The 19,341-nt window shown below is 47.7% G+C and overlaps 2 protein-coding genes across 4 annotated transcripts in view; both read right to left on the reverse strand.

Moving 5' to 3' along the window:
- The window catches only part of kcnn3 (potassium intermediate/small conductance calcium-activated channel, subfamily N, member 3), a 36,936-nt gene extending 35,003 nt beyond the window's left edge, over window positions 1-1,933 (reverse strand). Inside the window, 3 exon segments of the mRNA XM_057045134.1 lie at window positions 1-151; window positions 153-739; window positions 1,330-1,933. Coding sequence (XP_056901114.1) covers window positions 1-151; window positions 153-739; window positions 1,330-1,429 — 838 coding nt within the window. The 5' untranslated portion in view covers window positions 1,430-1,933.
- A 5,426-nt stretch (window positions 1,934-7,359) lies between these two features.
- adar (adenosine deaminase RNA specific) lies at window positions 7,360-18,656 on the reverse strand. 3 transcript variants are annotated; one of them, XM_057045154.1, is made up of 16 exons: window positions 18,522-18,656; window positions 14,299-15,938; window positions 13,790-14,097; window positions 13,140-13,332; window positions 12,744-12,940; window positions 12,304-12,439; window positions 11,917-12,155; window positions 11,678-11,834; window positions 11,298-11,466; window positions 11,026-11,119; window positions 10,806-10,922; window positions 10,593-10,720; window positions 10,319-10,501; window positions 10,102-10,214; window positions 9,864-9,991; window positions 7,360-9,207 (listed from the first exon to the last, which is right to left on the reverse strand). In XM_057045154.1, exons 2-16 carry the CDS (start codon window positions 15,808-15,810, stop codon window positions 8,862-8,864), a joined length of 4,020 nt encoding a protein of 1,339 aa, XP_056901134.1. In that variant the 5' UTR covers window positions 15,811-15,938; window positions 18,522-18,656; the 3' UTR covers window positions 7,360-8,861. The 3 variants fall into 3 exon arrangements, with proteins under 3 accessions (XP_056901134.1, XP_056901132.1, XP_056901133.1); XM_057045152.1 differs by having other exon boundaries at window positions 12,744-12,943; XM_057045153.1 differs by lacking the exon at window positions 18,522-18,656 and adding an exon at window positions 17,295-17,558 and having other exon boundaries at window positions 12,744-12,943.
- Between the last annotated feature and the right edge of the window lie 685 nt (window positions 18,657-19,341).

Here is a 19,341-nt window from a genome sequence, read left to right on the forward strand (position 1 = left end):
GGGGGTTGGTGAGTCGAGGAGTGGGTGGCCGAGGAGGTCGGAAGCATTTCCCGCGGTCGGTCGTGCCCTCCAGAGGCTGCTGCCCCAGCAACAGCTGCAACGCCGCCATCTTTGGTTTCGCTGCTGCTGTCTGATTCAATAAGGTTCCTCCGTGAGGCGCTGAGGCGGCTCAGGGGTTTCATGACCCCACCTGTGTACTTACAAGAACTCATGGCGATCTCTGTGAAAGGGTTGCTGTCCCTGCGGTGGAACAGCGGGCTGGCCTGTCTGTGTTTGCACCCCCTGTCTCGATCCCGTTCCCGCTCTCTGTCCCGCTCCCGCTCCATGGAGGGTGAGTGGGAGGAGTAAAAGAGGGCATTGTAGACTGGTGAGTTGTCCCCGCTCAAGCTGTGCTGCGAGCCCAGGCAGGAGGAGAGCGGGGTGCTGGTGGGGTGCAGCGCGTTGGGTATTGGAGGCGAGAGGGGCTGGGCACCAGTTGATGAGACGGGCAACTTTGGGAGCGAAGCTGAAGGCAAGGCGGGTGTGGCAGGGGACGGGTTGCTGCCGTTCAGGTGGTCCAGGCTTGATCCCCCCATGTGGTTGGAGTGGTTTGATCCAGATGGGTTGCCAGCAGTGGATGGAAGAGATATACTACCGAGGGGAAGGAGGAAACGCTGGTCCTCATCTTCACCGCCTCCCAGCAGAGCCAAGCTCAGAGAGGTGGGAGGCTCCATGGTCACGGCTGTGGCCAAGCACCTGTCTGCAGCAACACAGGAGAAGAGGAGAACAGTAAAGACGAGAACGATGGAGGCAGGAGCCCGAGCTGGACAGAGAGAAAACGGCTGGGGGGGCGGGGAAGGAGGTCAGTGATGGATAATTCTTGGCAAAAAGAAATTAGGGAAAAGTCTAAACTGACAAAGAGGGTCAGCAGAGTGAAGAAAAGTAGCCATAATTGAGGGAAATATGTTCTTCCTGGAGTTGCCTTTGAGTCAGCAGCTCAGTCAGCCCCTCTCAGCACTCTTTCTCTCTGTTTCAGTGTCCTCTCATTCGCCAACATCCCATATCGCTCGCAGCAATCTTTGCCATAAAATGTCATCTCCAACGCTGCTATTAGCCAGGAGGACAACACAGATAGATCCTCCTCACAAATGAGCTCACGCACAGCGACTAGAGGGCGCAGCAATGACACATCAGTCCATTTGAGGATCGCAAAAAGTACTCGGGGCGCCTCTTTTAAGCACAAGTTGATTGATTCCATCTGATTGATCCCAAACAGCCTACTTTCAGGATGATATAACCAGACACCTTGGGTGCCCCTCCTCCCTGTCTGCTTCTCTACCTACCTCCTACCTCTTCTCTCAGCCCCTGTCCCCCAGATTAGTTGCGTTGAATCACTGACTGGTTGAAAATAAACCACCGCACTTCTTCTTTGCCATCTTTTCACGGCCATCCCATCATCATCGTGGCGTCCCCCCCCCTCTCCCGCACACAGGTCCACTCCCCCTTCCCCTTCCTCCACAGGTTTTCGCTGGGAATTGCGCGCCGCTCCCCGCAGATGTTGCCTCCGTCTCCGCGCACTTGAGATGACGATCAGTTGCTCAATTCCGCTCCATCGCCAGCGGCTTCACGCAGATGAAGCATTTGGGCGCCCGTCACTGACTGTCGACAGCAGATGAAGTGGAATAATCCATGGCGACTGGATTAAATCGGTCAACCTGTGGCTGCCGATCCAAAAATGTGCAGCGGCATAAACACGGCAATGCGCTACGGAGGGGGGAGAAAAACGGAAAAGAAAGAAAGAAACCCAAAACTGAACATCAAGTCAGAGTCCTTAGGTGAGAAACGAAGCCGGGGAATTATCGACTCCGCTGACTTCCACTCAATCTGCAGCTCGCTGTCTCTCCTCCAACTTCTCTCCCTCTTTCTCCGCCTCCAGTTCTGCCGTTCGATCCCATTGGACGGAACCAGAGCGGCGAAATGAGCGCAGAAAAACAGGTGGCAGCGTTTGTAAGATGTGGCCGTCGAGCAAATCCCCAATTCGCTGCACCTACGTTATTCTGGGTTGTTTTTTATTCTTGATGCTGAAACTTGATGGTGTATCCGTTTCCCTTTGGCACCTGTTACGCTTGTGACTTGATTTACTCTTATTTAACAGGGGTGCAAACGGCTGTATTATTATTATTTTTAAAATCAAAATCGCTCATTAATTATTGTAGTCCATAAAAGGATGTGGGACTAGAGGAAGAGGCGCAGTTGGAACGTGCGCCTTGTCGCAACAAGGTGCGTCTTCGCGGTGCCAGGTGGATAAATCGAGCGCTGCAGTCAACACATCTGTAAAATGCACAATTTATATGGATCCTCCGTCCTGGATTTGGACAATTCGGTTCTTTCATACAAGCAATTATAAATCGGTTGAGTCCGTGAGGCGTAATCCGGCTTAATTACAGTACACTACCTGTGCTGATCCCTTTAATATTGTACTTCTGTGCGCATTAAGTGCACTCTTAATCGGATGAGCGGAATTGTGCGGGAGCGGATTAGGCCGTTTCTTTATCAGAGGTCACCCTTCCAGGTCCTAATGTAACCTGAGAGACGTCAGTGAGATCAAAGCGCGTAATTCGCCTATTTACGCATCACCTCATCACCTCAGAGGGCACCAAAAGTGACTGAGCCCCCAGCAGGAGGTCTGCCTGAGGGGCATTCTGAGTATCATCGCCGCCATGTTGGTTTTCTCTCTCGTGCTTATGATACTTCACTGCTTTTCATTATTACATCATACTTGTCTCTGAATCTGAGGCAGGGCAGGGGAAGATGGAGAGTTTGGAGTAATAAAAGCAAATGGGAGTGACAGACGATGGAAAGGTTAGCCCACAGTCCTGCCTTCCGGCGTGATGCATGGTGCGAGAATGCGAACGAGAAAGTGAATAATAGAATACGAAGAGGAATAATAAAGCAGGAATGTAGTTGCTATGCCAACACCGGGGTATAACGGTGGATCCTGACTCTCCCCTTCTGAGATTTTTCCGCCTAAAAGCACGACAGGAAACTTTGTCTGTTGGTCACGAGCACGACGAGCGTGAAACTTGATAAAAGGTGGAAACAGGAGGCCCCTGGCCTCAGCGGGGGCCTGACTGATGGGAGCGCAGCACCCACCTGCATCGGAGGACCCGCTGCTTGATGGCTTCCAACAAATGAGTTGGCTAAATTCATTTCGGGGGGCTGTCAGATCCCCGACGGTGACACGGGCTGGCTATTCCTGATAAGGACGGCGCTCTCCGTGTGGAGCAAAAAGGGTCAAAACAGGATTTAGAACAGAGAGAGGGGTTATAATTCATGAAATATGGATTCTTTATTTTCCATCTGCTCCTTCTTGGCTGGTTTACAAACCTTCTTTATAATTCAAGAGAAGGAAAAAACAAAGTATCTCTCATGCATTATTTCATATTATTGGCAATACCACCACTTTGCTCTATGATTCCATGTAGCACTGGGACGCACAGGGCGTCCAAATAGCATGAAAAAGCACGACGTTTAGACTTTGTGCCCTCATAAAAGTACCTAATGCATCGAGTCAGTGAGCAGGGAACCAATAAGGCCGGGTTATATCAAAGCCGGAACCATATTTCATGAATAAATCATCCTCGCTGATGCATGAAGACGGCGTCCGAGCTGTTCCCACCACTGACCCGGGTCACGGAGAAATGTCAGAGATGCGTGGAGTAAGTGCACGGCGTGTTTGCACGTCTCCTCCGGAGGACTCAGCGGTCCGGTCGCTCTCTTATCAGACGTGCTCTGATCCTCACCCTAATGGCCGCCATCGCATTAGGAGGGTGGAAGCTGCGGCGCGGCCACATCCGCGTGCGCTTCCAGTGGAGTGGCTGGTTGAGAGGGAGGATAATCAAACCCAGAACAGACAAGACTGCGGGGTGCACGGGACCCCGGGTGGGAGGCGCTCTTCAGCTGAAGTGGAGCAGAACACCTTGGCTCAGAACATCTATTTGGCGTCGCTTTTCATTAGGAAGTGCATAAAGCAACCCAAACACTCCACGCCGTGTCTAGACGTTACGCCACGGCGAAGCTGCCCTTGCCTGGTGATCCAGTTTAGGACTTTAACGAGTTGGGAAGTGGGTGGGGGCTGGAGTTTGGACCCTGTCAGCACCATACTTAAGTGGATGCTGCGGTCGTGCCACTTTGTGCGTCAGCTGTCTCTTAAGTGTCTAATCAGCAGATTTCAGCAGATTTATACTCATGCTAAAACTTCTTGATACTTTGACGCCACTTTCATCCCTCTGGTCGGTTTTTGTTGCATTTTTGGAGTATTATCAAGCAGCGTATTCTGTCCCCCGCAATGTTCAGGCTGTAAAGATGCTGACAGTTGGATGGTTTCTGCTGTTGCACCTGTAATTGCACTTGCACACTCGTTCTTCAGACCCTCGATGGCCTCAGACTGCCCAGTGAGCAGAAAAGAACGCGCCCATCACCCTCCTGTGTTCTGTGGCGCCGCCAGCGCAGGTAGCAGCGAGACTCCAGCCCTTAATAAAAGCTCTGTGTCAGCTTTGATTGAAGAGGCAATTAGGTAAGTAGTGTCCTGATAGGAAAATGCGTGTTTAAGGAGTTTTTTCACTAATTGATGTTTCCAAATGTCAGCAGGAGACTGAAGTTTAATCTGGGCTGTTTGTGAGAGTCTGTTGTTATGACAAGTCAGCTCTTCTGTGCCAGTATTTGTAACCCTTCAACTCCTCAGATGTAGCTGTTTAAGTGTGTGTGTGTGTTCACCAATAGTGTTGACTATATATTATTAACACCGATCCAAACCTTTTCTTTCAAACCTGGGACATTTCAGCTAACTGCATTTTTCCAGCAAAAAGCCCTGAGAAGGTTTTAATAAATTTTTAGTGCTTTTACCCTTTTAAGGGATGTAAGTGAACTGAACAATGTAGGAACCAGCTGTTTAAGAGCGTAAGGACCTCCTCAAATAATTGTTGGGTCTCTTCTGAATGAAATCTGATCGAATAGCTCTACAGCAGAAGCTAAAGCTGGAACAATGAATTAGCTTATGCTAAAAGGCAGGAACACTGATGGGGACAGCTAAGCATTGGGTCTGAAGGTGGTCTTGACTGCACATTCAAGAGAGAACAACAAAACCGCAGCAGAATTTCATCATGAATCTTTAAGAGTTGCAATGATACTGACCTCGGTGTGGCGTCACCACAGAATCTGGGTATTTACCAAGGATGTCATGGGTGTTTGTGTCAGTAGTCCACCTTCTGTGGTTCAAACGCCCAGCGGAGGCTGCAGAAATTCACTTTTCACACTTGAAATGTGGTTACTGCTATAGTTCCTCACAGTTCTCATACAATAACCCACCATGTCCAGAGCAGCAGTCGGCTTTATTGGTTTCCTGGCTTCCTGCTTCTGGGCCCAGACACGTGTGCAGGGCTCCGACGAGGTCCCTCGGAGTAGGTTCGCACCTGTTAGGATGAAATATTTAGTAAAAGGAGACGCAAAGGTGGCCACCATGATGCTGTAAAGTCTTACCTGATCGCCATGTTGGCCTGTATCTAACAGTCATGCTGAGATTTCTTCTGTAATTGTTGTTTCGGGAGCCTGGTTTCTAGGCAATGTCACTCCAGTCAACCTCCAAGAATTCCCTCTTTCCCCTCTCTCATTTATTTCCTTTGGAGACCATTGATTGACTTGTTAAAGCCCTCAAGCCTGGACAAATATTTCATTCCATGCAGCCGCGTTCCCCTCATTCATCCCTCCCTCCGGTGCTCTCAACCAGTCCCCTTTCATCATTAGTCATGCCCTCCACAACGTAGGACGAGGACCGCACCGGCGGAGGTGCCGGCTTCGTTACCGCGGCTCCCACCTGCGTCTGCGCCGGCCTTTCAAGATGGAGACTTTTTACTATGCAAATTGAGGCTGGACGGATCGCATTAATATATATGTATTTTTTTTACATCGGTGGTGAAACTGCAGCAACCGGCAGGTTGGAGGAGAACCTGCTGCACAAACACACACCCAGATTGATTACTGAAGCTGATTTCCTTTGTTTTAGTCAGGATTTGATCAGAACACTGGCTGCTCGGGCATTTCTACTATTTTTCCTCATTTTTTCTTGACTTCCAGAGTCGCAACAATGCCAGATCACAGATATTTTAATTGGATTGATGTCTGAGAAGCTCTCAGACAGAGGTCCTGGGGCTCCGCTTTGACTCGTTGGATGTTGGACGGCCATGTTCTTCTCTTTAGTGTGATTTCACGGGTCCCTCCTCCCTGATTACAGCCAGTGTGACGCTGCCTCCACAGTGATGATCTCTCGGTGCTTTGCTCCGTTCCAAGTCATTGCCGTCGTCGCGAGGTTCCAACGTGTCATCGGGAGTGATAACACTCCAAAGATCGTCTCTATGAACCTCATTTAGGTCACTGGTTTTGATGGATTGTGATCGGTTGACTCTCACGGCAGCCATATTCCAGATATCCCCCCCCCTCCAAATTCATCTGTTTACACTTTTACAGATGGCAATATCAAGGATGTTTCAACCGCCATGTGGGTCCAGGTTCATTCCAGATTGATTTGTTAGCTCAGAGCTACAGCAGAAGGCCCTTAAACTGCCTCTGATATTTATACCCCAAGTCTTCTGCTGCTCTGCTTCCCCGACTGCAGCAGGCTGCTCCGTCTGATGCACTGATATCGAACCCATTCACCATTAGACGCCGAATAGCACCATTTGTTCCCAGTGACGCATCATCAAGCAGCTCTAAATGGCTCCTTCCAAGTGTTATTGCATCACGAGAAGACGGCGAAATGATGCAGCGGCCATCGCCCTCAAAGAGGTACTCTTTATTCCCAATGTTATTATCTTAACTCCAGTATATTACAATAAAGTGTGTTTCTCACATCCATCCTAGGACACTTTCACAGCGGTCTGTGGAGGCACGTTTCCTTCCGTTAGGTGATAATTGGTTGCCGAGACATCGAGCATAGCAATTGCAGGCGTTCCCCTTTTTTTTTGACTCCACTGATGAGACGATAGCTCAGGTGACCTTTTCCAGGGATGATCTTGAGAGATTTTAGGTCAATATTATGTGAACCTTGTAACCCCAAAGCAAACTTTGCTAGAGATGCAAATGCTTACGTAAATGCAGCTGTTGGAATCTTTGTGGTCCAACATCTGAGAGAGGCACACAAAGATCAGAGAATAAAGGAATCCAGCTTGATTTGGACCTGATCCTGGTTCCCGGAGCAGCAGAAAGGAGCCTCTGACCTGGAGGTGAAGCCATGTTTCCATCTGCTGATCCTTTAGAGTATTGCAACCAGACTGGGAGGGAAACTTTGTTAAAGGAGAAAAATGTTTAGCAGCAGCAGCAGCTTCCTTTGGAGTTTAAACAGTTTTATTGTTTTCCTCACAGTTAACATAGAAAAGCAGCTGTAGGGGAACAATCGCAGTAAAACAGGAGGGTCAGACGTCTAAAATTCTGATGATGCAACCAAACGACAGCAGAGGGTGAAACCGATGTGTGGCAAGAACGTTTTGACCTGGGACACATGGAGCTTGAAGCAGTTGAGGACTATTTCCCGTTCTTTCCAATTCCCAGCTGGGATGGCAGCCCCTCGACCCTGCTGGGGGGAAGCTGGGATGGATGGAAAAAAGAAACGCAAACATCAATCGATTCCCCTGAGCTCTTAAAATATGGATGCTGAAAATCATTTCTAAAAATGCATAGTATAAAATGGTTAACTATAAGAAAAATAAAAACTTTGACAGTTTTGTTAAAGCAAAAATGCAATTCAAACCAATAACAGCATGGTGTAGCAGAGCTTTGGACCATAACGCATGTGTGCGTGTATTCCTGTACACCTCATGTACACGCTGCCATGTTCATGTACAAAATTTTAAAAGGAGGCAAAAACAGGTGCCAGCTGTTCATGGACTTACTGGCAGAAGTGAAAAGGTCATAAATACACAGAAGAGAACCATCCCACTCCTGTGAGATAATGACATCAGCGGTTGTGGGAAAGAACAGAGAACAGATGGTTCTTTTCAAAGGGGCCATATGATCGATTCTAAAGGAACCGTAGCAACAAATGCAGCTCTGAAGGCAGAGTTTTGCTCAGATTTTCCTTTCACAGCCTCAGAAATTGATCACAGAATGTTTGGTTGACGTTGGTTCTGCGCAATTAGAGTACGAATTGAAATTCCTATTTACAAAAGAATCCCCTTTGTGCAAAATAAGCTGAACAAAGACTCAAGTCCGACTAATCAGAGTGGGAACGTTTTTCAAGAATCCATATCCACACCTAGAGAAACGGTGCCGCGTTAGATCGGACCGACTTCAAAATAACAGAAGTTGTCTTGGAACAAATAACTCGATCAATTCTAAATAAACCAAAACCAAACACATGTAGAAACGAATAAATGAGTTTGACAAACACAGTAATTACAGCAAACACTAAGATAACCCAAACACTGCATCAGCTATGGATGATCAGGTCTATGGGGGCTACGGTCGATTGTTCAGGGTGGACATGAGACCAGGTCGGGCTAGGACACCTGTGCTGGAAAAACTCTTACATGCTTCAAAAAACCCAGTCTCAAAAACTACCTTTGGACAATTTAGAATGATTAGCAACATTACGCACAACCGACAGAAATAGGATGAAATGGGATACAGATACAGTAATAGAACTCAGATTTGTAGTGCTGCGTTAATAAAAAAAAAAGCCAAACTCTCATTATGAACAGACTGCAGATGTTTCGTAGCTCTTTGCAACCCTGCTCGAATATCTTTTGCCATTTTACGTCAACGGGATAAGATTCTAGCATTCAGCTTGATTGTCCTTCTGCCCTCCTCCACAACCTTCCCTGGCTGCCTATTTATACTGTTCCACTAATGTTCTGGAACACTTCCTGCTTGATTTCCATTGGTATTCCATTACTACTGCTGCCGTCTCCCACAGGGACACTTGCTTCATTGTTCCAGGAACTCTCCCCTGCTTCAAAGCTCTTCTCCTCCAGCGGCTTCCCGATCCACGTGCCGTAACCGTGGGCTGTGAGAGCTTGGAAGAACTGCTGTTTGGCCAGCTGGAAAGAAGAGGCTGCCATCTTGGCCTGGGAGTAGGAGTGTAGGGAGAGGAGATCGGTGCGTCCACAGCGCTGGCAAACGGCGCGGAACAGAGCAAACAGGTTGGACTTGGTCACTCTGGACACACTCAGTTTGTTACTGGAGGGAAGACGTCAGACAATACTGAAATTAGTATCTATTCCCAACAAGATTATTGCACATACCGAATTTTCCGGACTATAAGTCGCACTTTTTTTTCATAGTTTGTCAGGGGGTGCGACTTAAATACATTATTACGGAATCTCACATGTTCATTATTTTCACACTGACAACCACAAGAGGGCGCTCTAGGCGAACGAGTTCCTTTAGCGACGCAGAAGAAGAAGCGCTGCTTCGTCTATGGAGTTAGACTTGATTGTTTGGTAAACTTGCGCGGATGTTCTTTATGCTCTAGTTATCTGAATAACTGTTAATATGTTACGTTAACAAAGTACTCAGCTCGTTGTGGGTCATGTAGCTGAATTTGCTACGTTAGCATACCGTAACACTATTGCTAATCCATGCTAATTGCCTTTTAAGATGAAATGTATGTTCTTGGTCTCGGATTTTATCGAATAAATTTTCCCCCAAAATGCGACTTATAGCCCAGTGCGACTTATATATCTATTTTTCTTCTTTATCATGCATTTTTTAGCTGGTGCGACTTAAACTCCGAAGCGACATATAGTCCAGAAAATACGGTACAAGGTATGGTCTAGTATAACAACCAGCAACTCATCCATTTATAACCAAGAATCCATTTTAAGCAAACTGACCCGTCCAGTTTGCCTGTTGTTCCGTCCAGCACCTCTACACTGTGCTGGTCTGGAAAGCTCCAGTTCACACTGGACTCCTTGGTCTTCCCGGTGTGACGCGTGGAGTCGTACACGCTCACCCTGCCGACCTACATCCAACCAGAGAGTGTGGGAGAGGAGCAGGAGAGAGAATTTGAATGCACGTTTTTAAAAATAAAATGATTAAAAGATTACAGACAGAAGAATAAGTGAAAGAAACCTCTGGATGATTTAGCATGAAGGGAGCAGAGAGACTCTGAGCAAACTCTTGCCCATTTCTGGCCATCCTGCAGCAAACAGCGCGAGTCAGGTGTCCGTGACTGTACAAATAACCTTGCAAACACAACAGAGACGTTCAGGTGACGGGTGGAAATTTGAGTTTCTGTCCCACAAACGTTTGCCTCGTTGCTTTGTTCTGAAGAAAGAGAGCGTCTTACCGAGTGTGATGGATTTCAGGTAGATGGGATTTATAAAATGGCTGAGCAGCGCCCCCTGGAGGCCCAACACGTTCCATCGGAGGATCTTGTCGCTGCAGCTCATGGTTCGCAGCCTCTCGCCGTGCTGAATCCCATCCCAGGTGGGCACAATGGCACTCGACTCCACTGGGATGGTTCCCTCACCTGACACAAACACCCACATAGACAGAGGTCACGACCTTCTACCATCTTCTGCTCAGTACTCACATTGGTGAAGTTTAAAGTCGCTCCTCACCATTCTCTACTTTGGTGCGAAGCTTGCCTTGCTTTACATTCTCAAACAAAGGCTGATGGCCCTTGATTTCATCCCCTGTCTCACTGCATGACTTGTCAAACAAAGCACCGTCCCCACAAGGCGCCGTGCTGTGGATGAAAGAAAAAGAAATGAAAGGCTGCCGACCAGAGAAACAGTGCCTGACTGAATAATGGGAGAGGAAATATTTCCCACCTGATGTAGAGGTGAAAGGTGGTGTCGGGCTTAACTTGCAACTTGTTGTTCTCTGCTGGCTCAAATATGCAGTCATCGTTGCCGTCCTGATATTTAAGGATCTCGCTGTATAGAAACCTGAGAGCAAAGGGCACAAATCAGTCCATCAATTAAAAGTCGGGGGGGGGGGATGGGGCGTTTAGGACTGGACACAAATGGAGAGAGAATGATAGAATTGTACCTGACAAATCCCCGTCTGGAGATAATTTCAGCATGACAATCATTAACAGTGTCCCCTTTGAGACTCAGCTCTTCCCCTTTAACACAGCGATTTCCTGGGAGGAAAACAGGAGAGAAATGGATTCAAAGTCAACAAATACAACAGCGCGACGCCCCCTCGGTTCTGCTCTGACCTCGTTCCAATTCTGACTCTGACCCTGGAAAGCCTTTATTATAAATACTGAAAATCCACCGGCAACATTCTTTTTTTAGATGTAGAGAACATGAGCGTACCAGTTCCCAGGCTGACAACGGTCCCCAGGCCGTCCCCCTTCCTCATGATGATGGTGGCCAAGATCTTGCGCCCCAGGAGGCTGTGCTGGATGCGTGTGGTCAGTGCGTTGAAACGCTGGTGACTCAGCATGGCGATCTGGTCATGCAAAGTGCTTCCAGTGACCGGAAGCTTAAGAAAAAAAGTCTGGGATTAATTCATATTCAGTAAAATGTGACATTCATTAAAATTGAATTAAAATTAAATAGAAATAAAAATAAAATGTGACCACTAATGTACCTGGACAGGCTGCTGAGAGTGGCTATTTACCAAACCAATATAGCTCCCAGACATGTGAACAAATGTGGTGACAGAACAAAGTGAACCCATTAAACGTCAGTACCTCGGCTGGGATCAGCTCTCCTGTGCGCGCGGCTCTCTCAGCTTCTCCAATCAGGACCCGCAGAGCGGCGTCGGCTGCCTCCTGTTTTCCCTGCTTCTTGTTGGACGCACACACTGCTGGGAACCAGCGTCCACCCAGCTTGGCTTGGTAGGTGAACCTACAAAAGAGGAAATCTTTAAGGCTGCCGTCTCTCGCTCATAGCAGCAGAACCAAGCCAGACATCGGGAGGGTTCACACACTTTGGCTCGTGCGGCGGCCCAGACTGGCCCACCAGACGGATCTCGGCGGCGAAGCCTCGGGCCTTGGCGTACTCCAGCAGTCCCGACACTGCGTTGTTGTTCAGGTGATTGATGAGATCCCCGACCCCGGCCTCGTGTGCTGCGCGCAGCTCGCTTGCAGTCAGAGGCAGCAGAGAGGGACACGGGGTCCCAGCCCCGCTGAGATCACTGTCGCTGGAGGGACCCAGTGGCAACTGTGGCTGCAAATCACAAACGGGACGGCAGAGACAAACGAGTCATTTATTTGGTCTTCGGTGATCCGTTGTGTCTCTGACGTCACTGCGGGTATTTCAGGTACGTGCGCTTCTGACGTCGGGTGAGAGGAACCCGAGTTGTACCTGACCTCACCTTGTTGAGCTGCAATCTCCCCTCAGCCATCAACTCTTTGACAGCTTCCTCTGCAGCCAGCTGGCGGGCTGCCTTCTTGCTCGGAGCCGAGGCTTCTGAAAACAGATTCTCTCCCACCTTGACGCGGTACATGAACCTGAATCAGGGGAGAGGAAGGGAAAAGCACCCGGTTAGAGCCGAGACGTACTGGGGACTGAGACACAAACAAAGGGACGCAGACCCGGCGAACAAAGGTTTCATTTTGCCAGAACCTGCTGATTACACTCTCAGGATACAAAGAAAGGCCGTGGAGGGTTTGGGTCGTTGTCAGCTGACTCTAGTGACGACAGAAGGAGCAGAACTAGCTGATCACTAGCGATAAGTCTGGCCACGAGGAGAGTCGCTGCCTTGGGGAAACCACTGAGAAAGGACAGATTCAGAGAGAGGGGGGTGGCCAGTACCGTGTGTCATGTGGTGGTCCCGCCTGCCCGGTCATGATGAATTCAATGGAGTTTCCACTGTGCTGACCGTACTCCATCAGGACCGACACGGGATTCTTCCCTCCAGGCAAGGAGCGTGACAGCAGCTGTGGGGGTCCTTCTGCCACCGCCCTCCCTTCTGTGGTACCAGCCCCACTTACAGTCCCCTCCATTGACCCCTGCTAGACAGTGGACAGTGGAGGGGGCAATAAAATCAGTTACAGTTGGTTAAGTGCCTGTAGGAGGCAACCACAGAGCGTTGGCTTTAATATCTGTCAGTAAAAATGGATGGTCCTGTTAAATATAGTGAAATATTTCAATGAAAGGAACTCTTGTCTAGTCTTCAGATGTTTGACAGGAGTTTGTTTCATAACTTACACCAGTGTCTGTCAGTTGACCCGTCCCTTGGTTGATAGCAGCATTGTTGTTGTCCTTGGAGCTCGTTCCTCCCTCCATTTCTTCAATGAGCACATGGAGGGTGGCAGCGGCAGCATCCTTTTTGGCCACCTTCTTACTGGAAGCTTCTGCTACAGGAAACTGTCTCCCGTTCAGCATCACCTGCATGCGGAATCTGAAAGAAAGAGACATTTATATACAAACGAGGCTTCTTCTGGCTGTAAAAGCCCAAACATTCGAGCTTAAACTCCGTCCGTCCCATCAGGCATTGATATGTCCAACAGCTTGAGACAAAATGTTGGTTTGTTTCCGTTTAAACTAGAATGATCACACATCTTTGTTAAAGAAAACCTTCTCTTGAATGTGGGTATATAAACGAAAAGATGGTAACTTTCCCAAACCACACGTATAATAAATGGCTATATTTTACACAGAGGAATACATTATTTGTATTTTGCCTAAATTACTAAGTTGAAGTTTCTGCAGATGTTTTATTGGCTTTAAATTGAGATAATACTTATTTTGGCAGCAGATGGTCCAGAATTACAATAATAATGTTTCTATTGGTACAATAAATCATTCTGAATATATGAACGCGGCCTTGGGGGGGAGCTGTGGAACAGATTACTGACCTTGGATCGTGAGAGGGTCCCGACTGGTCGAGGAGCAGAAACTCACAGTTCTGACCCAGAAACTGAGCGTACTCCATCAGGCCGCTGACGGGGTTCTTTAACTTCACCTCCTGTAATTTGGCCCACAGGTTCGGGGGAGGGGGAGCGGCCACGGACACCGCTACGGTTCCGACAGCACTGTTCTGTTCTGCAGCCAGTTTCTCCATATCTGTCTGTCTACGTATGATGTTGAGGAACTCTGGGATGTCGTCAGTTGCCCACTGTCCTTCAGTGGTATCTATGGGTTCATTTATGATTTGAACAGGGGGCTGATGGGAGAGTGAGGATTAAAAAGATAAAAGCACGTTATTAAATTGGGACGGAGTTTGATGGAAGGTGAATTTTCCATGAAAACATCTCACAACTATCTTTAAACGCTGTTCTAATATTTCACTCTTGTTATTCTAAAACACTAATTCAATCTTTTTTATTTTCCACCAGCAAAACTAACCGTCATCAGTTTTAGCTACCTTTTCGCTGTGATCTTGCCTCGGCATTGAGAAGTCTTGGAATGGCAGGCGGTCCAGTTCAGATGTTGGTAGCAGGGCTGCAGATGGCAGAAAGGCGGGTCCACCTGCTTCCGCTTCTACCTCCATCCTGACCTCACAGGCGGAGGCACTCTTTGCAGCTTTCAGACTCCTCTCCATCCTCTCTCGCCGGTGGGTGGCTAGTTCCCAGGTAGCAGGGGTGACCCCGCTGTGCTTGATGACATCACCTTGCTTCTCCAGGGTGTAGAGGGTGGGATTAATTTGCTTGGTGGTCTTAAGTCCCAGATTTTTGGCTATGCAGAGGGCAGTCCTCTCGCCCGAATTAAAGAGGTAGTGCAAAACTAGTTCCTTCTGGTCTGACATTGTGGAGGTTAAATGTTTCTGATCAGAGGAGCTGGGAGTTATGGGATGCCTACTTCCAGCTGCTGCCTTGGAATCTTCAGAATCAGAGGAGGCTACTGACGATTGGCTGCGGGAGGTGGATTCTGTGTCAGAGTTCTGCTCGCCTGTTAGATGAGGAGATTGACTCTCTACGACTGAGTTCTGATCCGCGTCACTCTTCAGATGTTCCCTGTAAGTGGTCCACAGTGGAGGGCTGAGGCCCTGCTTGGAGGCTTTCTGTGTGCGCTCCAAAGAATACAGCGCCTTATTGACTATCTTTTTAGGCAGATGGAGCTTTTTGGCCAACCACTTTGCAGCGATGCTATGGCTTGGTTTTAACGCGACCAAGGCCCTGTGGACCTGCTCCTGTATGTCTGGGGTGAGAGTGATGTTACCCTCGGCCAAACTGAAGTTCAGAGAGTTGTTGGATGCATAAAAACGGTTCAACCTGTCGCTGTCCCTGTTGGGCCAACGCCGGTGAACGCTCAAATGCTGGAATCTTGCCTCGAGTGAGTCTGTCTGGACGCGCTGGTGCCTGCTGAAGTTTTGTTCTCGACCTTGCAGGGGGGGCTCTTGCAAGGACCTCTCGTCTGGGGGCACTCGTGAGGGCCTTACGCTGGGTAGCCACTGGTCTTGAGAATATAGCAATTTGCCTCTTGGGCTGCTGCTGGGTCTGGGATATTGGTTATAGCCTGGCCGGAGCTGGTATGAGGGACCATGTGACCTTGTAGGGGGCGCTTCCTCACTACGTGCTCCAGCAGTGAACTGCGTTGCATCAAAGCTCTCACCTGTCAGAAACTCTCCTCGTCGGTAGTGAAAGGAACTGGGAGAATTAACTGAACGGCTAGATTCTCCTGGTTTGGGGGGAATTTGATCCTTAGTATGGTTTGCACTGGGTGGACAGGAGGGGAGGAAAGAATGTGCTGGTGTCTGCGGAGGCACGACGGGATGAGGAGGGCCGTAGTAGTAGGGTGGAAAAGGACCGTGCTGTGGGCCACCCCTCAGGAAGTGTGGGACTGCGTCAGGTCTGTGGTAGTTTTCCTTGGCCTGGAGGTATGGGCGAGGATTCCTTTGGTAATGCTCTCTAGAAGTCCCTCCTCTACCTCTGCTCATAGCGCAGGGCTGGAGAGACCAGAGAGACACTGTAGCTGATTGTGCAGCTTCTGTTTAGGCGTGTGTCCCCAAGCATGAGCGGCAGACGCTGACAGAATGTCCGACCGGCCCAGATGTACCCGGAGCACCTGAAATAGGAATAAAGGAGAGTGAATGGGGACATGAATGAACAACGAATGACAGCAAAAGGGATCACTGAGTGATGCATAAGCTGCCGTGTCCTTGATGAGCCATTGGTTTGAGGTCTTAGCAGGTGATAATTAACAGATGTTCCAAGGGGGAAAAAAAGAATAATTAATCCAAATACTGCTAAAGTAAGGCCTTATCAAGCTTCACTACAGGTAGTTAGGGATCTATTATTATTCCTGAACATGTAATAAAGCTCAAAACTAGACTAGACGCAACAGTAAAATGGTGCAAGATAAAAGCTTCCAACACGAGTGAACGAATACATGGTCAGAACTACAGGGTGGCAGGTACAGGCACACACGTGCAACAGCTACACACCAGACCTGAGGACGCAGCTTTAACACAGGAGGGAAGGGAGGAGATAAGAGGCACCTAACAGGTGGGAGTAATCAGGACACCCAGGAGAGGAGGCAGACGGTCAGACAGACGGGCAGACAGAAATACAAGAAGCAAAAGTAACCAGTTTACAAGGATACAGCAAGGTGACATACTGTCCCTCGCAGGGACACTGAAACATATACCCTGGGTAAAAGCAAGCTGATCAATAATTCACGGTCTCTTGTGTCTATTGTGTTTTATTTCTAGCTTTATAGGTTCTTGCTTGATGTGGATTCATAGCACAGGAGGAAAGCGACGTGCCGCTGATGCGGGCGGGATCGTTCCAAGGGCGAGCACTGCGTTTCACCCGCTGGTGACAAGCAGCGTGCAGATTATAGCTGAGCCGTTAAAGCGTGTGTGTAATGAAAAGGTTTCGCAATGCGAGCTCAATGACATTTAAAACATGTTAAACGCGCTTGACGCGTGGTGCGTGTCAACCACCATTGATTTAGCCTTGAGTGTCATATCTGACAACGCTCAATAATGTCTATAGGAGTCCGACTGACAGCAGGGGAAACCCAACACAGAGACACCTTTCAGGCCCTTTGGGGACGTCATGATTCAGCGCCTCAGAATTAACAGAACACACACATACTGGCTTCATCACTATAATCTGGACCGACAGAGACGACGGGCCAGGGCCCGAAATAGTGCTGGGACTTAGTCATCTTGACCCCGACCCAGCAGCTGACAAGTAAACTAACAAGTCCGTTTTCTGTCTCTACCATCCTTACACACCCTTTGCACCAGCATAGGGCCACAAACGGCACCACCAACCTGGCAACTGCTGAATGAACTCTTTTGCACTACATGTTGAGGCATGTCTCAGTCCCAAATGCAGCTTTGCAGCACAGAAACAAAGTCAAAGCAGGTAATGTCACACAGGTGTAAGGTGTTGAGGGGACGGTGGATCTCACCTGCAGAAGCTGATAGGAGTTACCTGCGATTTAAGCAATTACCTGGCTGATCCTGCAATTTCCCAAAAAAGTTGCCAATAGACGGAATCAGACCCACAAAGAGCACCGTTGAAGTAAATGTGGACTCGTTTTGCCTGAGATCCCCGCTATAATGCTCGCTTTTAGATGTGGAGAAGGGAAACAAAAACATGAGGTAACTCATGACGTTAGAAAAGGGGAAAGTAACCTGTCCCGAAGAAGGGAAACTCAAGGTTTCGTTTTCGCTTGAAACGACCGAGTGACGTGTTCGCGGCAAAGCGCCTGATAATAGAAATGCACGCAAATTCACAACCGACCAACTTTAATTATGGGTTAATTATGACAGAATATGCAGCTCTTTAAGCCAAGTTGTTCCAGTAATCACCTCGTGGGTTGCAAGGACTCCAGAGGTCCTTGAACACGGCTACGCACGCATTTTAAATAACAAAATCCCACAAAGAAATGCAAATATCACAGAAAAACGCTGCAAAAACGGTCGTGAATTGATAAAAACCCAAGGTCACAAAGCGGGGCAGCATGGAGGCGTGCGCCTCGTTTTCTCTCATTTATTATTCACCAACTGCCCACAAAAAGGTCCGGATTATCAGCGCATTTAATTATGAAAAGAGATGAGACTCATTCTATTCAGGTGCTCATTATTTTCATTGCATTGCCAACCAAACCAACAGATATGTAATGTGTACAGTTGACTACCTAATGGATATATTCACTTTCAGTCTCACCAACAACCTGTCTAGCGTTCACATGGCACATGTGTGTATGTATATACACGAATATGTATATACCCACATACATACACACAGTAATAGACGAATATAGCTGCACATTATCCATATTTGTTAACATATACAATTAAGAAATATTGCCATTTTATTTTAAATATGCTGTTTTTAATTATTTTTTCCCATTTCGTATTACGAATAAAATCACCAGACTGTGATACCGTCTATAAATTGGAGCTCAAACGGAGTGTTTCTCTTGATCTACTTTGCATTTTAATGCCAGTAGGAGAAAATGTGCAGGTCTAGCGACAGCATCAGGCGTTAGCTAGCATGCTAGCTCTAAATGAAACTATATAGACTGCACCATTCCCAACTCCTGCCTGCCGTGGTCTACGTCTAGCAACATAACCCACGCAAACTTCTGTCCAGCCAAACAACAGCGACCTTATCAAACGTAAGTTATTACCTGAGCACACGACGTTTAGTTTCCTGTTGAGGCGCAGTTTTTTTTAATGCACCGTTTCTGTCACAGCTGTGGTGCGCGGAGAAATGACGCCATTTATTTGCGACCACAGAAAACATCAACACGTCGCAGACGGATGACGTCCATACATCAGCAAGGGCCAATCATTCGATGCAGTTGTATCTTTCGCATTCACGTCAATAGACGGTGAAACTAGCATATTTCCTTATCCAAACCTGTTAAATGTGGACAAATGGATTTTAGGATTATATCTCTTGGTTATATTTCCCCTCTACCCCCGATATTTCAGCTGTAGGGTCCTTATTTAACATGTTTCTGGCCACTTTCTTGCACACTCCCCTGGACACCGTCCTGAATATCTTGGCTGTACCTAATTTATGTATACTTTTCTTTTTATCGTAATTTAAAAAAAATATTCTGTATCATATTTTTTGTTCACTGAAATCTTTGCTTTTATAACTATAATACTCTTGCATTATAGGGTCGCCATTTTTTCTTCTTTGTACTGACACCAAAGAAAGTTGCTTGCAAGGTTAAACACTGTTTATTGGGCATGGCAATAAACCATTTCAGAATCTTACAAGCAAGTTACTATTTTCCACTTTATCCACTGGGTGTCAGCAGTGCTCTATAGATTTTTCATTAAGTTTGTTGTGGGTTAGAAATAAGGCAGTGTGGTAAAAACATGGATTTTCTCCATATGTCAAGAGAATCTTTCAACCTGTCGTGATTCACATCTCAGATACAAATGCAACAATTAGCATGTGTCACGGATAGATAAATGATAGATAAATGTGTGTGT

This window comes from Takifugu flavidus, chromosome 10 (genome assembly GCF_003711565.1).
Source record: "Takifugu flavidus isolate HTHZ2018 chromosome 10, ASM371156v2, whole genome shotgun sequence".
Taxonomy (NCBI): domain Eukaryota; kingdom Metazoa; phylum Chordata; class Actinopteri; order Tetraodontiformes; family Tetraodontidae; genus Takifugu; species Takifugu flavidus.

Bases quoted from the DNA above. Each gene is read 5' to 3' on its own strand.
- adar (XM_057045152.1), bottom strand. From the start codon at position 15,810: ATGAGCAGAGGTAGAGGAGGGACTTCTAGAGAGCATTACCAAAGGAAT. The intron at 12,156-12,303 runs GTGAGGTCAGGT...TGTGATTTGCAG, and splicing joins GGAGATTGCAGCTCAACAAG to CCACAGTTGCCACTGGGTCC. The intron at 9,992-10,101 runs GTTTCTTTCACT...GGTTGGATGTAG, and splicing joins TCATGCTAAATCATCCAGAG to GTCGGCAGGGTGAGCGTGTA.